This window comes from Hemibagrus wyckioides, linkage group LG05 (assembly GCF_019097595.1).
Source record: "Hemibagrus wyckioides isolate EC202008001 linkage group LG05, SWU_Hwy_1.0, whole genome shotgun sequence".
NCBI classification, from domain to species: Eukaryota; Metazoa; Chordata; class Actinopteri; order Siluriformes; family Bagridae; genus Hemibagrus; species Hemibagrus wyckioides.
In genome coordinates, this window is record NC_080714.1 from 23,999,781 (window position 1) to 24,016,758 (window position 16,978).

Sequence of the window (16,978 nt, forward strand, 5' to 3'; positions counted from 1 at the left end):
CGTCTGATAGACAGAGGCTTTTGCAATTAACATTCATCTAGCCGAGACCGTACATCAAAGCTTACACTAGTGGCCATGGTTCATGGGAAAGGTGCAGTGCCTGCTAGCTTCAACTGCACTCAATACAACTATTGGCAACTGGCAGCTGCAGTCAGAGATTTAGCCAGTTAGCACAGAGGCGCTGCATACCACTGAGGTAATTTTCAAGCTCACTATTAAAGAGAAATGAGCTGGTTTTAAAGGCACGCAAATGACCAAAAAGTCTATAAGACGCCAGTGAACTGCAGCATTTTCATATAATAGGATCCACTGAGAATAATAAAAATGCTATAGTTTACACTTCCTGTGTTATTTCAAGATGATCATGTTTAAGGCATTAGAGTACCACTGGGTACCACTTCTCTGGATATCATACAGACATTCACACACTTGTTTGTTCAGTCAGTATGTTTTTTGTGTGTAAACCCAGGGAGAATCCGGAGGAAACCTTTGAAGACATGGTAGAACGTTAAATTCACCACCCAATCTCATGATCGAACCCGGAGCCCTGGAGCGGTCAGGTGGGAAACATGTTGCACCACTGTGCTGTACCTGTTGCACCACTGTGATGTAATACATGTTATGTTTTGCGTGTAAGGTTTCTCACTGCAGACCAAATCATTTATTCACCCATTTAATTTCAGTCACTGCTTTATCCTGGTCAGTGTCACACTGGAAATGGAGTCTATCCCAGGAAGACTGGACACGAGGCACTCTTGTGTATGGAACAAGTCTACGTTTATGCGTTTAGCATGGCCAATCCAAACCAGCATGTTTTTGGGAGATGGGGAGAACAGGATTTGTTTACGGTCTTAATATCTAACCAACTGGGAAAAAATTCTAGTTGTGAAATAGAGGTATTTATTCCCCTTTCAGTCAGACACCCAAGGAGACCCAAAGCTTTTACATTCAGCAGTGTATAGGGCATTAACATCCTCACTGACCACTTTTACAGGCACTCTTTTACCCTTGCACATCGGTGCACTTATCCAGTCAGCCAATTATGTAGCAGCAGTGCAATGCATTAAATCATACAGATGTTGGTCAAGAGCTGTCATGTTCACGTCAAGTGTGGTTATTTCAGCTAGCAGAGCCTAGAACATTAACCTAAGCTCTTGATCTGTTTGTGTGTGATTTTATGTATTTTGCTCCTGCATGACTGAGTGACTAAATAATTATACCAATCAGCAGGTCTGTAAGTGTCCCTATTAAAGTGACCACTGGGTGTATATTGTAGCTCTGCATTACTGTCAGCAAAGTTCAAATCCAATCCAATAACACTCACTTGGACAAAATGTCTCCCAAATAAGGAAACGTACAATATTCTATTTGACCATTACATTCCTGCATATTATTCACTGGGATATTTTAGATCTTAAATATCCTTCAGAATAACTAAAGAATATTAAAAAAAAAGAATATAATGAAAAAATGACGCCAGAGTTATATATATTACTGACGAATGAAAACAATATAAGCATACATTTGGGACATAAATTCTCGTAGTCTTTTAATTAAGGCATTTATTTAAAAAGGTTTCAGTAAAATACTACATTGCTGATTGTCAAAATGTATACTGCTTTCATTATCATTGCCAAAATGCATCTTACAAAGCTATGCAGCATAAACAACATTCACAAGTCATTTTATAGCATACCCTGGCGAATGACCATTACATATAGCTCAATACCTATAACATTACAGAGGTCAGTGATATGTAACCATACTGTGTATACCTGCTATGCAGAAAGTAATCGAATTAAAAGTAAACATTAATGTAACAGAAAAGCCTCCGTATCACACACACCATGGTCCCTCTAAATGGTCAGACCACCATCTGATGGCATGTGCAATCAGTCATATTTCATTTGTATTTGAACTACTTTCCTCTGGACTATAGCTGGGGAGGATCCTGATACACCCACCACAGAGAGTTCTTAAAGCTAGCTGCAATTATTATAACTGCACTTCAGTTATTCAATCCATTCCCCTGGTTTACTCCCTCAGCTCTTTGTCAAATTGTTCAAGATTCTTAAACATCAGTGTGCCACTAGAGTAACTGAGGACTGAGGTGGTTTGAATGCACAGTGCTATGGTATATTTTACAATATACACTAATGGGCACTACTGCAAATTTAATTGCCTCTGTTCAACCTTACAAATAATAGTGAAAAACTGTACAGCTCTTTACAGAGTATCTAGGCATTTTCCCCCCTCTCTCCTGAGCACAAAAAGCCGCAGTTTAACAGGTCTGAATCAAAGATTTCAAATAATATCCAAAAGAATTTCTCTTTTTTTTATATCATTTTAAACCTACAAAAAGGCTTCAAGGCAACGAATAAAAGGCAGTCACTAGTGTAACTGCAGTACATCCCTAAGCCCACTTATCAGGTACACAACAAAGACACATTCATTGCTAACTCATCATGGATTGTCTTGACTTTTTGTAATAGGTTTCTGTGTAAACATTTGTACACCCTGTTCCTTTGCACCAATCCTCTACATAAAGGCATGGCTGTGTTATAGTGTAACATCACTGAGACATTGTCAGTGTGTTTCTCCTCTTCGAGTCTCTTCTTGGAAATGGAACAAAACTCTTCACTTCTTTAAACGACAACCCTGTTCAGAAAACATCCAGCAGATAAGACCGTTACAACTGACAATATATCCACGTATCGACAACAGGTGAGTGAATTTATATCTTTAAAAATAACCTTGTTAATTTGTAAAAATCACATTTTGGTTAGAATGCTCACATGCGCTTCCATTATCTAGATTTCTTTATACATGACAGACAAATCTCTACAGGTGATTTGGACAGAAAAACAGTTACAACACAGAAGAAGGGTGTTATGTAAAATTTCTGCTTACTTTACTGACGTACACTATTTTGCCAAAGGTTTTGGGACACCCCTCCAAATCATTAAATTCAGGGGTTTGGGCTTGGCCCCTTAGTTCCATTGAAAGGAACTCTTAATGCGTCAGCATACCAAGACATTTTGGACATTTGGGAACAGTTTGGAGATTCCTGTTCCAACATGACTGTGCACTAGTGCACAAAGCAAGGTCCATAAAGATGGATGGATGAGTGAGTTTTGGCCTGCCCTCAACCCCATAGAACACCTTTGGCATGAATTAGAGTGGAGACTCTGAGCCAGTCCAAAACTGGGACGTCTGCCTTTACATGCACATGAATTTAATATGGAGTTAGCCAGCCCTTTGCAGCTATAACAGCTAACAGGAGTGTGTTTATGGGAATTTTTGACCATCCCTCTAGAAGCGCATTTGTGAGGTCAGACATTGATGTTGGATGTGGAGGCCTGGCTGGCAGTCTCTGCTCTTAATAATCCCAAAGATATTATATCAGGTTGAGGTTATGACTCTGTAAATTTCCTCCACATCAGACTCACTCATCAATGTATTTATGGACCTTGCTTTGGTGCGCAGTCAGGTTGGAACAGGAAGGGGCCATCCCCAAACTGTTCCCACCAAGTTGGGAGCATGAAATTGTCCAAAATGTCTTGGTATGCTGAAGCATTAAGAATTCAATTCACTGGAACTTAGGGGTCAAGCCCAACCCCTGAATTCAATGATTTGGAGGGGTGTCCCAAAACGTTTGGCAATATAGTGTATATTTGTTATTTGAGTTTGCTTCGATGAAAAGAAACGTGCAGTTGTAGAAAACGTACGTGGTATTAAATTAACAATACATGCATTAATAGTGATTATCGGTGGCGTAAAACTTAGATAATCTTTGATTTAAGATACCATAGCATGCAGTTTACAGTTTCTAGTTAGTTGTTCATTTTTAATATACCCTACTAATTTATTTGTGCACTTACTCTTCCATTCCTCTAGGGGCAGTGTGGCATTGTCATAACTGTCATCATATGGCTTAGGCTCTGGACAGTCCTCTGGATCTCTCAGTTCATCAAAGTAACTGTGGGCCAGTGCAGCATCAGCAGTGACACGTGTATCAGTGTCTAAAATCAGCATCTTCTCCAGCAGGTCCACCGCTGACAGAAAGATCAGTTTAGTTATTTCAAAGCAAAAGTATCCCATAGTTCAATACTACCCATAAAGCTCTGGGCCATTCTCAGGTATGATTTTTCTCAGGTAGTTTACTCAGTGAACTAGCACAATGTTAATCCCACTAGCCCTGAACAAGCTTTTACACGCTACATTCCAACACTGTTTATCCATGATTAGTTGAGTGTGATTCAGAAATATGAGCTACATCATACAAGTTGCCCCTTGCAGCTCAGACACACACTTGGAACAAAGTCATGCAAATCAAATCATCCAGATATACGTCAAGGGCGTCAGTTTCACATCAACTGAATGGGGAAATGTAATCTCCTGACGGGGGTTTGTCATCTTGATCTGAGATACTTTTCTGCTCAGCACAATAAGTAAAGAGTGCTTATTTGACTTAGCTCAAACTAGTCTTGCCATTCTCCTCTCAGGACTGTTGCTCACTGGACAATTTTTGGTGTTATTAATAATTGATGCTCTTGATGTATCCGCATGCTTTTATGCACTGAACTGCTGCCATATCATCAGCTGATTGGATAATTGCGTGAATGATCAGGACTACAGGTTCCAACAGGTGCATAACTATTAAATTTCCTGGAGGAGTAACAAAACCATTTGTCATAATTATCGGCAGCCCTGCATCTTGTACACCATTACCAGTTCAACAGCCCTGAGACTGTATAGCCTGTATATGCGAAAACATACAGAGGGAATTCCCCCAAAAGGAAGTGGTGGGCATAGTTGTGTGATGGCGGTATTTGAAAAACAGTATGAGAATACAACAGTAGCTTATTAATACTTAAAGCATGTACATTCTAGTCAAATGTGTACTGAATTATTACAGTAGTTTAAATTACATTATAACTTGACACTGTTTTCATGTCCTTCATTAAAGGTGGCCTCTTGCGCTTTGCCTGCTTACCTTGTTCACTGGCCCGGGGAAACAGTGTAGAGAAATCTTTCCGTGGATAAAAAGGAAGTGATTTCACATAGTTCTTTGCCTGCAAACACAATGTATGGCATTGCAGTAAGACAGGGACACAGGAAACGAATATATACAGGTAATAATCGGTGTCTTCAATTTAAGTGTCACCTTATGAGGAAGGTACAGTCAGCATATCACATGTATGTAATATAAGTTGAGTGTGATATGTATAAACAACTGTTGCATGTGTATGTATTTAATATTACAACAACCTTACCATTAACTCAAATTCAGGTTTACCTTAAATAGCTCTGTACATAAACTCTCTTACCTCCTGGCTTTCTAGTTTCTCGATGAATACTGGACCAGGCGTCCCTGTGACCTTCATGATTTGAACCAGCTGGTCCATGTCTGATTTGCAAAGATTAAAGATTGTTCTATATATAAAGTAGGGGGTAACGGTAGCTTGGCAGTTAACACGTTTGCCTCAAAACTCTAGTGGGGCTCTACTGCCGTGTGTGTGGAGTTTGCATGCTATCCTCGTGCTTTGGGGGGGTTCCTCCGGATACTCCAGTTTCCTCTCCCAGTCCAAAGACATGCATTATAGGCTAACGGGCATCTCTAAATTGTCCGTAGTGTGTGCATGGGTGTGTGAGTGTGTGTGATTGTGCCCTGAAGTAGACTGACATCCTGTCTACGGTATGCCCTGCCTTGGGCCCTGAGTCTCCTGGGATAGGTTCCAGGTTCACTGCGAACCAGTAGAATAAGCGGTGTAGAGAATAGATGGACGGCTCGATATATTTTAGGTTATATCCAACTAATTCCATTTTTTTCTTTTGGCATTATCTCCAGGAAACATTTGTGCCACTGCAGGGGGCTGAAAAGCAAGACACCTGCCAGAAAATACACAACCGTATTTCCTGAAATGAGCTCACAGTCTCAGAAAGATGAATACTGACTAATATTGAAGGATACAGTCTTTTCCTTTGAAGAGTGTCTTTCCGTTGAACATTTCTCCCATTATGCACCCAACTGACCAGATGTCCACTAAACAGCATGCAACAGTCACAGTAAATATAACTCCATTACTAAAAGAACACCACAATCACATTCATATAATGGGATTAGATTCCATTTTAAAATATGGATCCAAATTAACTCCAAATGACACAGTCTATAAAGATTCTATAATAACAATAATCTTTAGTCTAGTTCTATATTTAATTAGTGAACCAGCCCTGAAGGTGCAATGTAAAAAAAGTGTTATCTTGCCTGTCTGGTTGTAGTGCATCCAATTTAAAATAACCTCAGGTGCTCTGTACCATCTTGTCACAACATAACCCGTCATCTCTTGATCTGCATGCCTGGCCAGGCCAAAATCCAATATCTGCAACCACAGATACAAGACACTGTTAAAGACCTCCCTCAACCCTGTTAAGACCGTCAACAGGTCAATCCAAATCCCTCAACACATTTCCACCCCTATTTTCTCCAAAAGCCAGAGATAACTGACCTTCAGCTCGCAGTCTTGATTCACTGCCAAGTTGCCTGGTTTCAGATCCTGAAAACAGACAAAAAAAAATGAATCCAGATAGTTGTTAGAATTCTTGTTCCTCTTTATCATCTAGCTCCTGCTGACAGATACTCAATATAGTGTTGTATTAAGTGTAGACACAAGACACAATAATAAAATAAATGTGTACAGTAGAAGACTGGACACTTCATACATTAGTCTTTTACCAGTATTTAGAGAATATACTACAGACACTACATTTGGAGGTAGATATAGTAATGTGATAGTAACTGCTATGGTCCAATGCTCCAGTGCAGTTAATTGCTATTGCTTCTCAGAGGTGTTTTTTTTTTTTATGTCACACCTGCATGTAGGTGCAAAAATATAGGCGGTTGTTCCAAGTCTCTGGAACACCCAGCCAGTCCAGTTCTCTGCACACCTGAGCTAGGCAATCGGCAGCATTCAAATCAGATGTTCTCCGAAACACATTAGCAAAATTAGGGTTTTTCCAGAAACCCTGCCGAAACAAATGACAGCTCCAACGTCCTGCTTAAATTAGAAAAGACTACTAAATATTCAGTAGTCGTTCATTTTATACAGCTGGACTTTACTGTACTACTGTACAAAAAAAAAGGATCAGCAGTGAATCTTCCCAAGATTCAAGGTATAAACCACAATGACACAATCTGGCTGATGTCATGAATTCTTGTAATCCTTCATTGTGAAACTCAAGCACAAGCATGAATACAGCAAGTGCAGTACAGTTCTAAACATGCACAGAGTGTCACACCTAACAGGAAACTGCTTCCTGCATTGCCTTGAATTTAATGCCTGAGGACAAACAGCATAGCTAGGAACTGATTCAGCTAAACCTTGAGTCCTTCAACGGTGATATTACTTGCTTTCTCCATTTCCCTCGAAAAACAACAGATGAAAAAAACCTTTAGAGGGATTCGAAGAAATGTTCTATTATAGTGGTAAAGCCCAGGAGCCATCCTCAGAAATAATCTTACCAGTTGAAGCACTTCTATGTAGCTTTAATTAGTATAGTTTTCATTTAAGGGTTTCTTCTCAAAACCTATGTGAGAAACCTGAACTGAGGATTTCCTGAGCTAAACAAAAGGGTGGGATTGTACGTCTGGCACAGCACAATGGCATATTTCATGAATGAAAGTCAGAGCATTTGGCTGTTGCTGTAGGGATTGTTTCTAAATTCCATTCCTGCCATTTTTAAAAAAAATATTTCTCAGACATTAAGTGGTCATTGTGCAGAAAGGAGTGAAATGGAATATACCGTAAAGTTGAGCAAAATAGTGTATGGTTGTGGAATGACTGACTCTCTGTGACTGGCCACATGGAACCCAATTTCTTCCCTCATAATCTTATATTAGTCGTTTTTGTCCAGTGCTTGAAATATACTCACTTTCTGTCAAGCTAAACCGAGAATATTTTGAGTTTCAGTTGACATCAAATCTATCAACGTGCTCATGCACAAATTGTCAAACATGGGAAGTGGGCCTCATGGAGATTTTTTAAGCACAGTTCATTGACTTTACTCATGAATGGGTCTGATCAATAAAGACCAATTCCTTATCAGACACCGTTAAACACAACATGTCAACAATGATTACAACAAGAGACTAAAATGACCCTGCATTATAAATTATGATAAAATCCAGTCCGTAAAGATTAAAACATCGTTTCATCAGAATTCGAATTTCTCGTGCATAGTTTTGCTTGATGGCTGAAGTGTTGCCTAAACACCTCTTTAATTCTACTTTAATTCAATGTACTGAAATCCTAATCCATGACAGACGCTGTTTATTTGCTGCCAAACACTTACCCTGTGAATGATGCCAGCGCTGTGAATGTACTGCAGAGAGATATTAAAAAACATGAGTTAGTCTCTAGCAATTAGTCAGTGCTACTTTCAGACTGGTTTCAAATGTCATTCTTTTGGAAGTTCAGCTGATTTTTCTAGACAGTTAATACACTATATTGCCAAATGTTTTGGGACACTGCTTCAAATTATTGAATTTAGGTGTTGTTTTTCAGGAGTTGCGCTTGGCCCCTAAGTTCCAGTGAAAGAAACTCTTAATGCTTCAGCATACTGAGACATTTTGGACAATTTCATGCTCTCAACATTGTGGGAACAGTTTGGGAATGACCCCTTCCTGTTCCAACATGACTGTGCACCAGTGCAGAAAGCAAGGTCCATAAAGACATGCATGAGCGAGTTTGGTGTGGAGGAACTTGACTGGCCTACACAGAGTCCTGACCTCAACCTGATAGAACACCTTTGGGATGAATTATAGCGGAGACTGCAAGCCAGACCTTCTCGTCCAACATCAATGCCTGACCTCACAAATGCGCTTCTAGAGGAATGGTCAAATATTCCCATAAACACACTCCTAAACCTTGTGGAAAGCCTTCCCAGAAGAGTTGAAGCTGTTATAGCTGCAAAGGGTGGGCCAACTCCATATTAAATTCATGTACATGTAAAGGCAAAACCTTTGGCAATATAGTGTATTCCAAATACAGTAAGAGGATATTTAATATTAGAACTTTATTTACAGGAGAGTGCTGTTGAATTTTTGAATCTAATTGGTCCAAAATAATTTTCTGTAACAGCAGTTCTGACAGTAAGTCTGGCTCCAAGGCAAATAGCAGGTTTATATTAATGCGCTCAGTCTTACATATTATCCTTTTATAAACAGATGATTAACTTGCATTGTGTTTGATCTACTTTAGCCAAGACTACACAATCTACACAAGCCAACATTTGTTAGAAGGAGTCTCAAGTGTCAGCAGTTTGTAACAGACATAAAGCAAATTCTTTAGGTTTTCTGACAAGAGTCTTCAGGGACAGGTATGTTGCATTTTTTCACTTCTCATTTTTTTAGGTGAAGAAAAAGTGACTGAATGAGTGTTTATAATGGCTCTAGTGTAAATGATATCACGAACCTGCTTTCACACATTCCACAGCATTAAATGTAGCCATCAATAGATAAAAGTGTATCAGGTGTCGTTCTTTGATTAATAAAGAAGACATAATTGTAGATGCTGTGCTATAAGAAGAATATAAGAGCTTGGGACATGCTTTTGTTGCAAAAAAACCCTTTAAGATGGCAAAAGTATCTTTGCTTTATATACAATTGCATCATGCCACAGCATCATTGATTATTTTTCTATGACAATACACACCCATGTGTTATCCTTATATAAAATATGATGACATGTTGATATCAATAACTGTAACACAACAGTTACACTAAAAATTATCCTGTAGGTTTGGGATGAGACAGACATGAGAGAACATCTTGCCAGATTTGTTCTTCATTTAACTTGCCAGAAGAGCAGAAAATGAGTAAAAATGAATTCTGCTTCTCACACTTCCTTTCAGATATTGTCTTCTCCATGCCACCAGAAAGAGACTACACTAGTCACTTGGTAACTGTAATTCTTCTTTCTATTTCTGTCTACCTTTAGTCCACAGAGCATCTGGTAGACCAGGAACTGCACACGGTCTTCTGTGAGCACTCCCCGCACCTTGGACAGATCGGTGTACATGTAAGGCATCACCAGGTAGCTAAAAAAGAAAAGGAATTCAAATTTTTCCAGCAGCGTAAAACAAATATTACAACTTTCAGCTTTTAAATGGTCAGTGTTACTGCTATATAGATCACTGGCTTCAACCAGTTATCCTGTTGTGAATAAAATGTGATGGTGCATAATGTGCTTTGTGTAATGCAGAAGGTGATAATTTTACATGAGCAGTGATTTTTTCCTGTCTATCACAGCGATTTAGTATGCAACACATCATAAATACTACATTGCCATATGTTTTGGGACACCCCTTAAAATCATTGAATTCAGGTGTTGTTTTTCAGGGGTTGTACTCGGCCCCTTAGTTCCAGTGAAAGGAACTCTTAATGCTTCAGCATACCAAGACATTTTGGACAATTTCATGCTCCCAACTTTGTGGGAACAGTTTGGGGATGGACCGTTCCTGTTCCAACATGACTGCACACCAGTGCACAAAGCAAGGTCCATAAAGACAGGGATGAGTGAGTTTGGTGTGGAGGAACTTAACTGGCCTGCACAGAGTCCTGACCTCAACCCGACAGAACACCTTTAGGATGAATTAGAGCACAGACTGCGAGCCAGGCCTTCTCATCCAAAATCAGTGCCTGACCTCACAAATGCACTTCTAGAGGAATGGTCAAAAATTCCCATAAACACATTCCTAAACTTTGTGGAAAGCCTTCCCAGTTGGAGCTGTTATAGCTGCAAAGGGCAAGCCAACCCCATATTAAACCCTAGGGATTAAGAATGGGATGTCATTAAAGTTCATGTGCATGTAAAGGCAGACATCCCAAAACCTTTGGCAATATAGTGTATATGTTTATCTGTATATAGTAACACTTAATGATAACGTTATGGAAAGTCCATTACACAACTGAGTTCTCTTTTCTTTCCTCGACACTCGTGACTCCTTCCATGAACGTTAAGCCAAATGTTTCCATACAACAAAAATCCAATCAAACCATATCAACATTTAATTGATTCTTTTAGATAAATAGTTCAGTATTACTTTTAGATTATGTGATGTGTCTGCCCTATAAATGTGACTTAGCCGTTACTATAGAAACAATAGTATTAGAACGAGCGCATTCATCTAATAAACCTGTGAATTACTGTTATAATAGAGAATTTAACAGCACTGAGGTATAAAGTATAATAAACTCAATACTATTATTTCCCAGATGAATTAGCTCACATCTGATTTACCAAGCCAACGGTTATAGGCTGCTGAGCTTATGGTGATAGATACGATGTGATCAGAGAACATACAGTAAATAGTTTCACTCACAAGTCCTGAAAGGTTTCCAGTCGGGTGGCGGGGGTAAACACATCCAGCAATCCTATCACCTGGATCAGACAGGCAACGACAAGATGGGGGAATATTGCAACATCACTTTGTTTTTGTTGTTGTTTTTATTGCTGTGAATATAATCCTCATACATCCCACTAAGTAAACAGTCCCTAGAGAACTGACACTACTGATATTGGAACCAAGATACGATCATTGAAACCTCTCCAAATTCTTTCTGAAGCTGCATTGTGTCAGTAGCCCTGATCAGGCTTGTCTTAGCACATTCTTAGTCCATTACAGATTTATAGCCAGGTAGGGATCTGCCTGAACAACCTGAGAACAATGAGCTCAATGCTTTCTGCTTTAATCTGGTTCCTTTAATGACGGATTAGTGAGAAAGCATCATTTTATTAAACAGTGTCTTGTACAATTTCCATTAATTCTTCACTCAGATAAGACTATTTCAGAAGTAATAGTCTTCTTACCATCTGTTATAACTAGAAAACCAAACAATAATTGGTTTTGAAGGAATTAAGTCTCTCTATGCCTCACCATTGGTGACGTACAATGTTATAAACACTGCACTGGTGATAGCATCCTGTTGTGCTCCTGTTATGTTAACATGTTGCTAACATACTGGCAAATGCACTACAACAAAATACTTTTATACTACCACATCACTCAAGTTCTACATTGCAGATTATTAGAGTATAGACAACTCTACAGAATAATACAAAATAGCTCTGTGTTATTCTCAGTAGTGTTTTTACATTACATTATTTTCCTGGACTTGTTATGACTATAAGCATGTCTCCCAATATCTTTATTCCACCACAGACATTAGGTCAACTGAATCCCAGATGGACACTGAATGACTTTTTAAATCGTTTATCCTCCATGCTTGACTAATTCCGAAGAGAAATCTTTGTTATAACAGATACTTCATGACACGGTGCAAGATTTTATCAACCGCCTGATATTGCAGCGACGACCTTGTCAAAGTCCTTCCGGGTTCATTGCCAACGAAAATGGCATGAAAACATGGGCAGAATTGAAGACTCACATTTTGATGCTTCATGTGCTTTAGGAGTCTGAGCTCCCGGTAGGCTCTCTTTGCAAAGATCTCCGACTGGAAGGGCCGGTGAAGCTTCTTGATGGCGACCTTCTCATGGGTTTTTTCATTGATAGCTGAGCTGTGATAAAGACAGGACAAGGTGGGAGGTGAAAAGGGGAATCGGAGAACCGCAATATATCTGCAAAGCCCATAGTCACACTACTCCACTTTTACTCAAATTACATTGAATACAATGTTTTGCTGGTGATGTCGAAAGCTGTGAATGATTTAGCTCTGAATCATTGTCTGAATCGGTTTAACCCAGCTTGAGCACATTGTTCATCTGAAGCAGATATACTATTAATTCCTACGATCCATTGCAGCCAATAGTAGATGTTTTTCCTTAGATCACTCCTGAATCCGGATTAAAGACCAACCCATTCAAACTGGCTTGTTCATAGATCTTCCCATTAAATATTATCTGTACCTGTGATATGTCTATTCTGTTTTAGTTAATACATCGTTCTACTAAGTGCTATTTCTTTTTTATTAACGTTGTTATTTAATGCTCTTAGTCTTCACAAGCTTCAAAAGCTTGTGGATTGTTTACTGCATTGTCTACCTTTGACGTAAATCACTGATTTTGGTAAGATTTTGTAACTCCATAATAAGATTTTGCACTCCAAATGAAAAGTATATATAATTAACAAGATATGGATCGTATAGATCTAATATTTATAGTGCAAGTTATATACCAGTCGTTCCTGCCTTAGGCCTTAACTCAAGCTTCTCAGTGGGTGTTTTGACACTTCACTGGAACATCAGTGTGAAAGTATTGTTAATGTAAACCATTGCACGGTGCAAATGTCATCCTGCAACTCTGTGGCTGTTGGAGAGTAGGCGGTTTGGTTGACTTATGTAAATGAAGCTTAACAAGAAGAATGAAGTCAACTGGTTATCGCACGGGTTAATAAAAACTTTAGAACACTCGTTTCACAATATATAAGATATACACACAGCTATTGTGAGATAATATGCAAACTACGCCTGGCTCTCTGTTACATGCACAGAGAGAGAGAGAGAGAGAGAGAGAGAGAGAGAGAGAGTGTATGTCTTCATACTGGCTCGACTTTAAGAGCTTCTTTCGGGTTGCTCTACACACACGACAGCAGGGCTTTCAAACCCTTTTTCTTTTGAAATATTTTTCTGTGTTTTGGTGGTTTCGATAGAACAGGAAGTGTGGGTATGCGGCAGCATATTGGAATCGGACTCACTATGGCATTTCATTTGTAAACATGCTTCAGAGTTTATTAATGGTACAATGAAAGTGTGTGATCGATCTGATTTGCATTAGTTGTGTTTCGCAGTCCCTGAACAGCATGATTCATAATCCACTGTTACATAACTGTGTTAATTCACAACATTTCAGCTTGCACATTTTTTATCTAATGGCTTGCAACCAGCTTGGAAATCAGCTGAACATGTAAGTTGCAAGACAAGTGGCAAAAGGATGGGCAATAAGGCAGGGAAAGGGACAGACAAAAGATGGACAAAACAATAGATGGGTGAGGGATGGGCAAAAGATGAGTTAACGTAAAGCAAAAGACAGGCAAAAGAGGTGTTGGGCAAACAGGCAGACAAAAGATAGGCAGAGGAAGGGCAAAAACAAGAAAAATACATGGAAGGGACATTCTATAGGCAGACTAAAGGCAGGGCTGGTGCTGCCTTAAGAGATGGGGCGGAGGGAAATGTTTACAGTAGAGAATACAGGGCCTGAACTATTAAGCATAACCCAGCCTCTGGAACAGTAGCCAAACAACTGCTTATAACAATGTTACAACAGTATCCTTAAACGCTACATAGGCTTATATAATCTTCACTCCGCACGCAAATCCGAGCCTTCCAAACATCCGCCTTCACTCACCACACTGTGCCGTAGGCTCCGGTTCCGATCTGCTTTAATCGCACATATTTGACCGGAACTTCCCACACGGTGCCGTTGATCTCCTCTCGGTTAAACTGCTGCTGCGGCTCCTCCATCCCAGCAGACGACGGGACGGACAAATCGCTTCTCTTTCTCTTTCTCGCTCGGCGCTCCGCGGCTCTAGTTCGCATGGAACCAGCGTGAGTAGCGTGACTGTTACTGTGGTCGACACCGGAATCGGTCACACACCGTGCACGCTTGTTTCACCTGTAAAAGCCATGGCTGAATCGGATTGAAGTCGTTCTTGTTGGCGAAGGAAACGCCTAATGTACCGATCAGAGGTGGCGTACTGTTTTCGCATAGTTAGTGATTCTGAAGAGAATCGTCCGTAAATGACTCCGCTTGAGTGAGTCGAGTCATTTGATTCACAAGAGCGAAATGATTCGCAAGCGCAGTATAAGCGTGTTCCAAACGACACCGTACAGAAATATGTATATATTTAATACACATAAAATGCACTACTTTGCTCGCTTTTCAGCTTTTCTTTTGATGAATAGCATCTATAACAAGGTCTTCTCTTAAACTGTACCAACGAAAATGTTTTTGAAATGGGGTTGTTGTTTTGTTGTGAGTATGCCTTCACAATGAAATAAACTAATGTTAATTCTATCATTAAAGGTGTTAATAAGTCTGTAACTACATGGAATTGTAATTAAATGAAACCTTATTTGCATAAATAAATGTAAAAATGATCAACAAATAATATCAAACCCACTGCACAGGCTTCTTAATAAACATAATCCGACTATACAAATATTAGACATCCTAGGCAAGTGAATACCATTACATTTTATTTTTGGCACCATGAAACTTTTTTCTATTTTTTTTTCTATTCACAGATCCCAAACCATTGACATTGTGCCAAAATGTAGATTCGAAACATCTTGTATCACATTAACAGCACTATTAAAATTGCAAATTCAATTGGACATCCCTTATATTTGCTTATAATATTTTGGGGGTTCAGGTTGGGGGTTCGATTCCCACCTCTCCCGTGTGTGTGCAGAATTTGTATGTTTTCCCTGAGCTTCAGGGGTTTCCTCTGGGTACCCCAGTTTCCTCCATCAGTTCAAAGTGTGACCTGCGATGGTGGGTCCAAGGTGTCCTGTGCCTTGTGTCCTGCAACTACTGCGATAGGCTCAGGAACCAGCATCTACTGGGATAGGCTCCGGTAACCTGCATCTACTGGGATACGCTCAGGTAACCTGTGACCCTATGTAGGATAAATGGTGGCTTTCAGTTCAAAAGACATGTCAATGAATCTTCAATCTTAACCATAACCAAATGATAGCTATTAAAACTATAGCAACTTTGACAGTGAAATAATGTCAATGTGGGGCCTCATTTCAAATTAAAGTGCAATATTCCCTGAAGATAAGATCCAACTCCATTTCTTACCAGTTACCTATGCAAAACAACAAGCATTTTTTTTTATTTCTATTCCTACCTCGCTTTCTTATTTGGAGAATAAAAAACTTCTCACTCTGAATGGTGAACCGTCCGGTGACGTTCGATTCACTTAAGGATACGTTTAAAAGAGTCGAATCAGTGAGTCAAAATGATCACTACAGAGGCAAACTATTCAGTGAGTGAGACTTGGTTTGGAGCGGAGCTTCAGCAGTGACGTCATCCCGCCGACACACGCCCACTTTTCAGATTTAGTTGTTTATTTTTTTCTTTTTTTTCTTTTTTGTGTTGAACAATTAATAAAATTGTAATTTGAAAGCGTTACATAGCCTTGGTGATTATTATTATTATTATTATTATTATTATTATTATTATTATTATGTTAATAGCAGTAATACAAGCAGCAGAATATTGACATTAATAATGAAGTAAAAACATACAAATGTACAAACACTGCATCTACACAGCAAAATATTTATTTATGAAACTGTTTGATTCTCAGAGTCTAACACTGAAAGTCCTACAGTGCTTGATTAACTCCCATAGTGCATGCGTGAATTCGTTGCAGCTGCAGTGCTGGGATTCTGCTGTTGGACAAAGCTGGACAGAAGCTTCAGGCTAGGCAGGAACCTCAACCTGATCAGGAACATCAGGCTGTGCAAGACGTTCAGACTGAGTAAGAGCCTTAGATTGAGTAGGAGCCTTAGTTTGGGCAGGGCCCTCAGGCTGGACAGGAGCCTCAGTTTGGGCAGGGCCCTCAGGCTGGACAGGAGCATCAGTTTGGGCAGGGCCCTCAGGCTGGACAGGAGCATCAGTTTGGGCAGGGCCCTCAGGCTGTACAGGAGAATCAATTTGAACAGGGCCCTCAGACTGGACAGGAGCCTCAGTTTGAGTAAGGCCCTCAGGCTGGACAGGAGCCTCAGTTTGGGAAGGAGCCTCAGGCTGGACAGGAGCCTCAGTTTGGGCAGGTCCATCAGGCTGGACAGAAGCCTCAGTTTGGATAGAAACCTTATGTTGGGTAGAAGCCTGAGTTTTGATAGAAGCCTCAGGTTGGATAGGAGCCTCAGTTTGGGTAGGAGCATTAAGCTAGGCAGGAGCCTTAGGTTGGATGATTGTGTGAGGAAACTGAACAGAAAAGAACTGTA

At 39.8% G+C, this 16,978-nt stretch overlaps 1 protein-coding gene across 1 annotated transcript; it reads right to left on the reverse strand.

The window, feature by feature from the left end:
* Nucleotides 1–1,536: 1,536 nt before the first annotated feature.
* On the reverse strand, nt 1,537–14,740 carry mapk13 (mitogen-activated protein kinase 13). The gene is made up of 12 exons (XM_058389973.1): nt 14,367–14,740; nt 12,452–12,581; nt 11,386–11,444; nt 9,996–10,101; nt 8,356–8,385; nt 6,513–6,560; nt 6,272–6,386; nt 5,975–6,046; nt 5,331–5,410; nt 4,997–5,075; nt 3,882–4,055; nt 1,537–2,658 (listed from the first exon to the last, which is right to left on the reverse strand). Exons 1-12 carry the CDS (start codon nt 14,555–14,557, stop codon nt 2,573–2,575), a joined length of 1,170 nt encoding a protein of 389 aa, XP_058245956.1. The 5' UTR covers nt 14,558–14,740; the 3' UTR covers nt 1,537–2,572.
* Between the last annotated feature and the right edge of the window lie 2,238 nt (nt 14,741–16,978).